Source organism: Liolophura sinensis, chromosome 1 (genome assembly GCF_032854445.1).
Source record: "Liolophura sinensis isolate JHLJ2023 chromosome 1, CUHK_Ljap_v2, whole genome shotgun sequence".
Lineage (NCBI taxonomy): Eukaryota > Metazoa > Mollusca > Polyplacophora > Chitonida > Chitonidae > Liolophura > Liolophura sinensis.
In genome coordinates this window covers 16,648,487-16,658,901 of record NC_088295.1, presented here as the reverse complement: position 1 = coordinate 16,658,901, position 10,415 = coordinate 16,648,487, and the positions used below count along the sequence as shown (strand labels likewise).

The 10,415-nt window shown below is 37.0% G+C and overlaps 1 protein-coding gene across 1 annotated transcript in view; it reads left to right on the top strand.

Moving 5' to 3' along the window:
* Window positions 1–2,638: 2,638 nt before the first annotated feature.
* Window positions 2,639–10,415, top strand: part of LOC135467522 (ras association domain-containing protein 2-like) — a 34,281-nt gene continuing 26,504 nt past the window's right edge. The window contains exons 1-2 of the mRNA XM_064745331.1: window positions 2,639–2,704; window positions 6,270–6,364. Coding sequence (XP_064601401.1) covers window positions 2,647–2,704; window positions 6,270–6,364 — 153 coding nt within the window. The 5' untranslated portion in view covers window positions 2,639–2,646. The remainder of the gene's footprint in view (window positions 2,705–6,269; window positions 6,365–10,415) is intronic.

The following is a 10,415-nucleotide window of genomic DNA, read 5'->3' as shown; positions in this document are numbered from 1 at the left end:
ACATATAGATGCACGCACAAATGCATTGCTCTTATATGTTCAAGGCGTGAAAGATTATTATCGATCCATGTTCACAGCTGACATAAATTTACACGAATCGGCCCCATATGTTTGCTGTGTGCAAGTTATATGCATATGTAACAGTGTGTATATAATTACATCAAGGCCATGCTGTACTTTACATTAGATTTTCCCAACATTCCAGTTTTATGTTGTAAAATACACTATATTGCTATATTCTGTCATTGTGCAAAACCATATACATGAAATAAACATGGAAGCAACCTTACGGTTTATATATATATATATATATATATATATATATATATATATATATATATATATATATATATATATATATATATATATATGTGTGTGTGTGTGTGTGTGTGTGTGTGTGTGTGTGTGTGTGTGTTATTTGGATACTTGCAGCGGTGTTGTAGTTTGAACGCAAAAATCATATGGTTATAAAGTTTTCCAAAAACGAATTAGAAGATAAGTTTCGGTTTAACTTTAGTCTTATATAAACTTTCACTTACATTCTATTAATATGGGGCTTATATTGACAGCCTACGTCTGACCTGAATTTTAATACAAGGTTCATCATCATATACATGTACACTATATACCCTACATAACTGATCGGTCACGCACGGTGGCCCATATACGACATTTTCCTTTTTTCTTAACTTTTGTAACTTTTTCTTAGGATTCCACTTGGGTGAAAGGCTTTTCACCCATGTGAGAAGGTTTTCAGTCTGTAGGGAGGTCGTGTGGAATTCCATGTGACTTGCCTCACCCACGCCTTTCTCCGTCATGCTGAAGTTCTTACACATTGTAGTTCATCATCATTATGCCCACGGAAAGGAGAACGAGGTTTCTTGCATCACGTGAGTTTTCATGCGAAAAGGTTTCCATGTGAAAAGGTTTCCACATGGGTGAAAACATTTCACCCAGGTGAAAAAGTTTTCACCCAGGTGAGAACAGTTTCCATCCACGTGAAAAGGTTTTCGCCCAAGTGGAAACCTAAGAAAAAGTTACAAAAGTTAGGGAAAAGGAAAATGTCGTATATGGGCCATCGTAGCCACGAGTGCGCATTAAACAGTATATGTCTACAAATGTCCCTATATATCCACACAAAAAATGATATAAAATGTAAAAATTATTCTACACAGGCGTTACTTGTTTAGATGAATGGATGATTATTTTCTGCATGCTTGATTGCAGGCTTTCGATATGACTTCATCACAACTAAAAACTGTTCGTAAAACAATGATACTAAATTCAGAATCAAAAACACAATAAAGTACAGTGTACAATGTGCCATCGTCTTACCTACATTAGAACATATATATTCATATTATGAGAAATGCATGTGAAATTTCACCCGAAAAATCTTACAGAACAGATTCTAATATGAAACAGATAATTTATGAATACATGAGATAGTGGTGTATACGCAGGTCGGATGTGTCTACAGCGTAAACGCTCTTCCTGCAAAAAACCATACAGACGTTGCGAGTCTGCTATCAGTTCTGTCGAACATGTATATTGTAGTGACTGACGTACACGTAATCCAAGCTTGACATGAGAATAATAAAAACAGGCAGTATAGTCTTCTGTCAGAGGCATTTAGGAATTGGGATGGTATAGATTGACAGAGGCATTACTTATGGATAACAATTCCTGGATTTATTGTGTTGGCGACGTTTCGATGTAGGTTCTTACATCGTTATCAAACCATATGAACATACAGAGATACAAGACAACATATATACAGTAAGAGAGTGAGTGGTGTCAACAACAGGCAACAATGTAACATAGATAGTAACTTCAGGGTAATGGCTTCAGGGTTTAATGGCTTCAGGGTTTAAGGCGGTCACTGTTTAATCTGATGAGGTCATTGTAGGCGCTCGGTAGGTGGTACCCGCTGTCTCGGTTAAGCTGTGGATTGTGTCGTCGGATCATGATGGCTTCCAGCAGTTTCCTTCTTTTATAGTCTGGCAGTATAGTCATCAAAATCTCGCTGAATAAAGTACAGTGCGCGATCATTCTAGCTGCATGAGAACATAAATATTCATGTTTGTGAAAAGCATGTGAAATTTCACCCCCAAAATTTGGATAGAACAGATTCTATATATATATATTTATATAAATAAATATATATAAATTTATATGAATACAGGAGATAGTGTATACGCAAGCCGAATCTGTCTATATAATTTATTAATACGCTGTAAAAACTTTGCATACATGTAAGCTTCCTAAAAATCCATCTTTTTGCGTACCCGTTAGAAAACTTAATTAAGGTAGATACATGTATGTTAAGACGTTTATTATGTTTAAAAATACATCAATGGATAATGTTAAACGCTCTTAATGCATTAAACCATGCACACGTTGCGTGTGTATGTTATCATTTTTATCGTTCGTGTATATAGTAGCGACTGATGTACACGGAATCCAAGCTTGACATGAGAAGGATGAAAACATGCAGTAACTATTTTTTTTTTTAGACTTTACGGTAGCGTTTTACGATCTCCACGCGACTGATCGTAGCTTGAACCTGTTCGGCGTTGATCGGCTGCGGGATAATACTATGAGTGTCAGCAGATCGCAGCGATCGGGGTAGCCGAGAACAGCACGATGCCCGTCAACGGTCAGGCCAACTCCTGCCGGCGCTGTAGCAAGCCTGTTTTCTTTGGTAAGTTAACTGGTCTATAGTAAAGTGTAGCCGTTGTCAGATGTCGTATTTCAGGTGTCGTGTGGATTGTAATGAAGACAGTGGTTTATACTACATAGTAAGACAGTCGTTGGTAGGTGGCACGTTCATAAACAACTGGCTCAGAGCAGGCCTACTGTTTGTCCCGTGCATGCCGCGTTGTTTGGTTAGTATTGCTCACTCAGTTTATCATGTACAGGTATTGGCCAAGGAATGAACAGGTGCCGGCTTAGACCCGAGGGTTGGCATGATTTAGATGAAGTACATATCTGATACAAAGCAAAATATAGTATTAATAACATGGGATAAAAAATCGGAAATGTTAAGCGTAGGTAGGCCTACCGAAACACTAAAACCATGCATGGTGAATCTCTTATGTTGTTTCACAAATTTTTCATGTTTACTGATGATCTCAGTATCATAACAAATATTTGTTTTTGTTTTGGTCACATATTTGTTAGACATATGGCATGTGTTATTTGCAAGGTGTACATGCACAGACTTGAAAGTCCTCCTGTGGTATTTCCTTGTATTTGGCACATAACTTGCACCTGGTACTGAATGTTCATGAAGACGATGTAAATATCTTAGTATACAGGCTGATTTAGTATTGTGCCCATTTCACTATGTGTTTATAGCTGTCAGACCTCCTTAGTTGGTACTGGATTACAAGTGTCATATGTCCTGGACATGATCTACAGCTATACTGTATTTCATCTTTGGCATACAAAATACACTGTCAGAAGCACACAGTCGCTATGAAATTATACTCATATTCCCAACACTAAAGTATGCCTGATAAGAAATCGATTAAACTTCACACAAATCTCTTATGTGGCCCTTGAAGGTGGATGAATCAACATTCAAGCAGAATCAAATGTCGCTTAAAAGCTCAACTTCAGAATTAAATACACTGTGTTATATAATTGATTCTCTCTCCATGTTATGGCAGTTGAACTAAGTGACAGTAACAGAACACATGGTTCAGCACAATACATGGCTTATTGAAACAGATATAGCTGTTATAAATCATTTTCCAGCCATTAAAAATCACTTCCCTGTGATTTTTTAGATAAATATACAACCCATACTCAATAACATGAACACGATGAGGTATAATTATGCAAATGAACTTACGTTTTTGTTATTAGACTTCTGTTAACTGTACAGATAATGCATAATTTCCTAAATTAGCTATTCAAAGTCTGTCAGTTTCTTTAAGCATATTCTTGTGCAGGAATTCTGCTACTTTGAAATAAACCTTAATTTCATATTACTGGTGAAAATTGATCGGGTATTGAATTATACTGATGAAATGCTGTCTATCATAAAATGAATACAGTATTTACAGTTCGCCTGTACACCCTAGTATTGATCTGTTATATAGCCCAGCATTCCTGTACTAGCCCTCTGTTCAGCTGTAATCAAGTCTCTTCATCTCGTGAGACAGGACATGAAACCTGTTTTAGAGTTGTGTGTATTACCATAGGTACTAATGGGAATGTATATATCACACTTTTAACTACAGCGCATTCATGGATATGAATAAAACATGCTCTGAAGTGAACTTTTAAAAGTAATATCTTAAAGTTTTCCATGTGAATAACATTACATTCATGAATATGGATAGCATATAACCATGCAGGCATGAGTGCAAGTGTGTTAGATGTACATAAATTGATAAATTAATCCTTAAAAAAGGTTGGAGATATATTTCATATAAAATTATATACAGTGGGATGGGGCCTCCACCTGTGCTTGTGCTGTTTGTTAATGTTAGTCTGAATTTGTATACATTTGCAGTATGTATACAGACATGTATCAAAAGATGTGGAAATGAAGGATTTGAGGAAATCATTTTTGCATTCTTTCCTAAGTGTTATGTCTTTATAACTGTATATACATATACATAGCCTTTATGTATGTTTGCTCAGGTCAGGATTAGAATTACTTTTGCTACAATCAGCTATCAGTATGTGTAACTTGTAATAACTGTGTACATGTGATCATCAGCTCTGGATTTTAGTGGTTTCAAAGGCATTACATGCATCTGGCAATGAATTATTTTGTTACCCTTGAGTAGCAGCGCTGGGTCATTTTGCTAAATTAAGAGAGGTAGCTGTGAGGATTCTCAATTTAAGAGTGTGCTGGTATGAACAAACAGTCCTTTGTTTATGTCTGGTGCTGTAAATGGACATGATGGAAGCAGAGTGCTTAACTTAGAGACTACCGTAGTGATCCAACTTGGCAAGAACCTGTCCTGTGGAACATGTTTTACAAAAAAATCAGTCATGCATTGTATAGAGTCCAGGCCTCATTGTGTTTTACTTCGGGGGGGCACTTTGCGCTCTGATTGTGTAACACCTGATAAAACAGAAAGCTCCCTGGTGATAATGTGGCTTTATAGCGCAGAGTCTGGGTCTATTGTTCTCATTTCCACAGGTGCATAAGAATAACCAGCTGATGTGATAATGGACAGGTCTTGGGCTGAGTCTGTGCGGCCTGCAGCATTTCCCCCGGGGCTATTAGCTACAAGTGATTAACCCACATAACAACATTCCTCATTTTAATGTACGTGTTCAGCCAGGATAACATTTTTTATGCCCCATTATATGTATGACTGTGTCAGCGTTACACACTCTTACAACTAAATGTCGCACCCTCATCATCTTCTGAACTGAAAAGTGGCTGAGCTTTCAAAGATCCCAACAAGGTGGATATAACATAGCTCTATAACTTCCAGAATGTCTTCTTGCCGTGTTCATCAGTTAGATAGGCTTCAAGACACCTTACTGTTGGCCATCTGAGCCCCTCTTGAGTGTGTGGATCACCGAAATTATTGCTACAAAGAACGCAGTAAAATGATGCTGAATGAAATTAAGCCTATGTCTAGACACATCATATTTTACATAACTGTCATAAAACAATAAATATATATCACTGATTTACACCCATTCAGAAGCAAATTATTTGTCAATCAGTAAATATCAAACCAAGAGCACAGAACCAATCATGTGTCCATAAATGTCTGTTCTGGAGCACTGAATATCAGTAATTATGTACCCAATTCCACATTAAATATCTCTACATATCCAACAAAGATTGCCCTAAATATCTCTTACGTTTCTCAAGAATGTAGAGCCAAGAATGTTCGAAATCCCTGTATCTCTTGTAGATCGACCCAAACTAGCATACTGGTTGGTCAGGTGCATGAAAATCTCTAAATATAAGCTATCATGACATCACTCAGGCTGGGTGACACACATTCCAACCCACTGCAGAACCCAAAACAAAGGTTGATGAGCTGGTGAGTGGTAGACATCTACATGAAGTATATGTCTACCAGTGACCACTCGTGGCTGTATAATTAAATGTGCCTGCTAACTAATGTTGTTCCAGTTCTCTAGGCTTGTTTGAGTTTCAGCAGACCAGCGCAGACCTAGTTACCAAACATGGAATTTATTCCCTATATTGTCACGTATGCCATGTTGTTGCTTATGTCCATTATCATTGTTGTTGTTATCAATGTTTGATGTTGCGGTTTCAGCGGAACGAAAGACATCGCTCGGGGAGGATTGGCACCCTAGTTGTCTGAGCTGTGAGAACTGTAACAAGGTTCTAGCCCCGGGGCAACATGCAGAGGTAAAACCTAATACTCTCATGCCATCACATTAATCAAATAGCATTTATTTATCTAGCTGTCTGTATATACATTTAAATAAAGAGCCTTGCATGATATATAGGTAAAATGTTGTGATGGACAAACGAAGTAGAGCTGGTATTGAATCCATGCCAGATAATGCCATTGTTTTTATAGTTACAGATTAGTAAAATATGTTAACAAATATCCTTAAACTGTATTAGTTTCCAAAATTAAAAAGAATTGACTAAATTAGACCTAATTTGTTTGAGATAACTTAATGTAGTGGGTGGGGTGCAGAAACAATGTTTGAGTTCATTATTGAAGAATTCATAGTTTGATGAAACAGCTGACCATTTTTGTCATTTATATGTTGAAAAAGAATAAATCCAGTTATAAATGTAAGTGGATTTAATATGTAGGTCTAAATAATAAGACAGTTCTGAAGCCTTCACACATTTCCACAATGCAATTTTGTTGTATGGAATTGGGAAGGACAATAGGACAAGCTCTATTTCTTGCAGTTGGACCTATCCACAAAAATGATTAATAGTTGTTGAGTTCAACTGACAAATAAGAGAATCCCACTTTGTGAATACATAAAAGGTTGGGGTAGAATTAGCCTCTCCTCAAGCTGAAATTGAATATGGAGGAAGTGATGTGACTTGCGTGACTGCCTTCAGTAGACTCATCTGTACAATGTCAGAGATGTGAGGCAGATAGGAGTTCAGTGCCCTTTTACCGCGCCCTGAAACTCTATAGTTATCTGATGCTTGTTCTCTGAGAGAGGGTAGTCAGTAGAGACAAATATAGCAGGCTTAGTGTGTCATGCCTGGGGATGGCATGATACTCACCTGAATGGCTGAACAGACATTAAAGCACTGTACTCTGCCCTCTATTCCATGGAGATACCAGCACTGGCAAGCTCCAGGCCTTCACTACCCACAGGTTTAGCAAGATTTTGAAATCAGACTAACCTAGTCTCAGTCGTTTCAATTTTCACTCTTCTTTCCAAAATTTAAGTTAAATTTTTACTCACTAAATTTATAAAATGTACACATTCCTCAGGTGCAAGAACATGGTGCATTTTTCAGACATCAGCCATTTTGGTTAAGGACCCTTTAACTGCAATGGAAACAGCAATTCCAACGTGATTGATTTAGAGGTGTTATCACCAATATGTGCATGTACTAAATGCGACATACATGTAGGATTACTTGATCTTTTATTTGAGTTGATGTTTGTGGTTACAGTAGCAGCTAGACTCAGGGTAGAATTGCTACAGGAACACAGGGCATGACCTCCAAAAACAATCACATTTGCTCAACATGTTTTTTAGTTCAGTGGCGTTCAGTCTTGTTAGGAATATTTGTTGATCTTGCCGAATCCAGGACAAGGCATTAAGACGACTTAATTCACTAGCAGGGTGTTTATTGTCAATTCACAAAGGTTTAGGGGTGAAGCCCATATTGATGGCCTTAAGCCGTGATTCAGCCACCTAGATCTGATAGAGAAGTGATCTGCTGAAGACGAAGCCATGCAATAAATGATTCATCCTGGATGAGGTCGCTCTGTGGTCATTTGGCTATGTTGGGTTGACCCATTTGGCTATGTTGGGTTGACCCATTTGGCTGACCCATGCATTCCAGCAGATACCCATGGCTTCTTGCTGGGCAGTGGTCACACCTTGATGCAACATTCGCTGAGGGTTGAAAGCTACCGGAAGATTTATCGGGATCAGCTGGTGATTTATGCGGTGACATCATCACTAAAATGATCGACCATCAGATTTTCAATTCTTGTTTTTAAGCTTGTGAGTAACAAGTTCCAAGAGAACAACTGAATAAGTTAACTGGGTGATCTTCATAGCGCATCAACATGCAGTTTCTTGAATGGTATTGAAATCAATATGGATTTGAAAACACAGAAAAGCTAAATTATAATAAAATGGTTTTAAGAGTAAAATGCCCATCAGTCATGGATTATTGTGGTGAAAAGAATGGATTTATTTATTTATGGTAAACACAGAAAAGTTAAACTTAAGTGGTTTTAACAGCAAAAAGCTCATCACGGCAGTCATGAATGACCTGTGGTGAAAAGAACAGATGTATTTATTTACGGTAAATATGAGGTTTGAAAAAAAAATATGGATGGCTTCCAGGAAAAATGCTGTGAGTTCAATTATGTTTTTTTCACTGTGTAAACAGTTGATTGCAGAGATGGCAACATTGGCATACCAATCAATACAAGCGGGGAAGCGGCAAACAAGTCGTCGCCGTCTTCTGTTGGATGACCTCATAGTTGTTTAAAACGTGAGGAAGATTGAGCAATAAAAGTGGAGCTAAGGGAACGCTGTCAATTTCCCTGGTGGCTCCAGGTCATTGTCCAAGGCCCATCCTAATTTTCATGGATGAAGAGGCTTGATTGTATTCACAAGATTGGCTCATTTGATACTGACTAGGTAATTTTTTCATAAGTTTCAGGTAATGAAGATTCAAATTACTGTCAGGTGATGTAACATTGCTACTACATATCCATCTGACATTGTCATAGATGATGAATTGATTACACATATGTATGGGCTACATTGTAGGCCTACTTTGTCCTGCTGTTCTGTATAAACATAAAGCTCATTTATTGCACTGATACTCATTGATTAGGGGGCCATGCTGTCCTGGCAGGGACGTCTGTTGAAATTGTAAGGAGTATTTTTCTTTGCACTTTTAAAGTTCCTATATCTCCCAAAAGTAGAGTAACTTAGAAGTGACAATACTGAACACCTTGGAAAACATTTGATGCTTTGTCAGTTTTTGACCGAATTGGTCACATTGTATTGCCTCGATTTTGAATTTTATAAAAAATAGCTTAAGAAATTTTCTTCTTATAAACCATTGAGCCCCTCAGGCTTAAATTTAATATGCAGTTACTATATCACAAAATTCCTTATGCAAATTTGGCATCTGTCGCCAATTTATCAGGTCATATTATTCATTTTTTCCCCTTTTCTTACTGATGATATTCTACAGAAATACAAATATTGTCTTCTCCTTAAGTAACTTTGTTTTTTTTACCAGAACTTTCAAGGTGTTATTGGAATTGAGAAAACTGAATGAAAATTGCTAATTTTATTTTTCCAAATGATTGGGTCATTTTAGGTTCTGTAAATACCATTCTGTAAATGGCCAGTAAACCATCATCTATGCATGGAATTGTACCCTGTAAAGACAAAACTTTATCTGCTTATTTGAAGAAACAACATGACAACCAAACATTACTCATAAATTTATATAATTCCCCATTGAAGGATGTACAATGTATGTGCATAAACAAATAGATCCTTATAAACATACTTGTATGTAAATGTTACTCTGGTTCCTTTTTGTATCTGATATTGTATTAAAGTGTTTAAATGAAATATGTACCTATTGCTGTCTTTAGGATTTCCTGGTATTTACATGACAATTGTGTAACATCCCTTTTATTTTATCTGTTTTTTGTCTGTCCTGTTTTGTGGTGATTACTGAGTGGTTAGGCTATAATGATATCAGTCTGTGAAGTTAGGCATTGATAGAGGCCTACATTCGCCCAAGCTGTCAAAACGTGACCCGGAATAATATATGGAATATGCATGTTAAAGTGCTACTTGGAATTCAGCCAAGAAGCACTTCAACAGCCACCACTGTTTAATTAAATAAAAGTCAACCACTCAACCAGTTGGCCATTGGGCAGTCTTGAGTATGGTGTTGAACATTAATGAAAGAAATGAAATAGCTAAGTATGATAGTATATCAACCAATACCAGTAGTGAAGCATAAACAGTCATGCAGGCAACCAGTCAATAAACTAATGAATGGTTTAATCCATCAAATAGTCAGTCGGTCAGTTGTTTAAACCATGCAATCTAATTAATGGTTCTAATTAATGGTGTTGTCTGAGTAATGCCAGAATGTATCCTGCTATTGCAGCAGATTGTTCTGTTAAATTATGCATATCTGAATATTGCAGATACTCTATTAATTCAACATAAAGATTCTTATTAGACTAACAGGATAT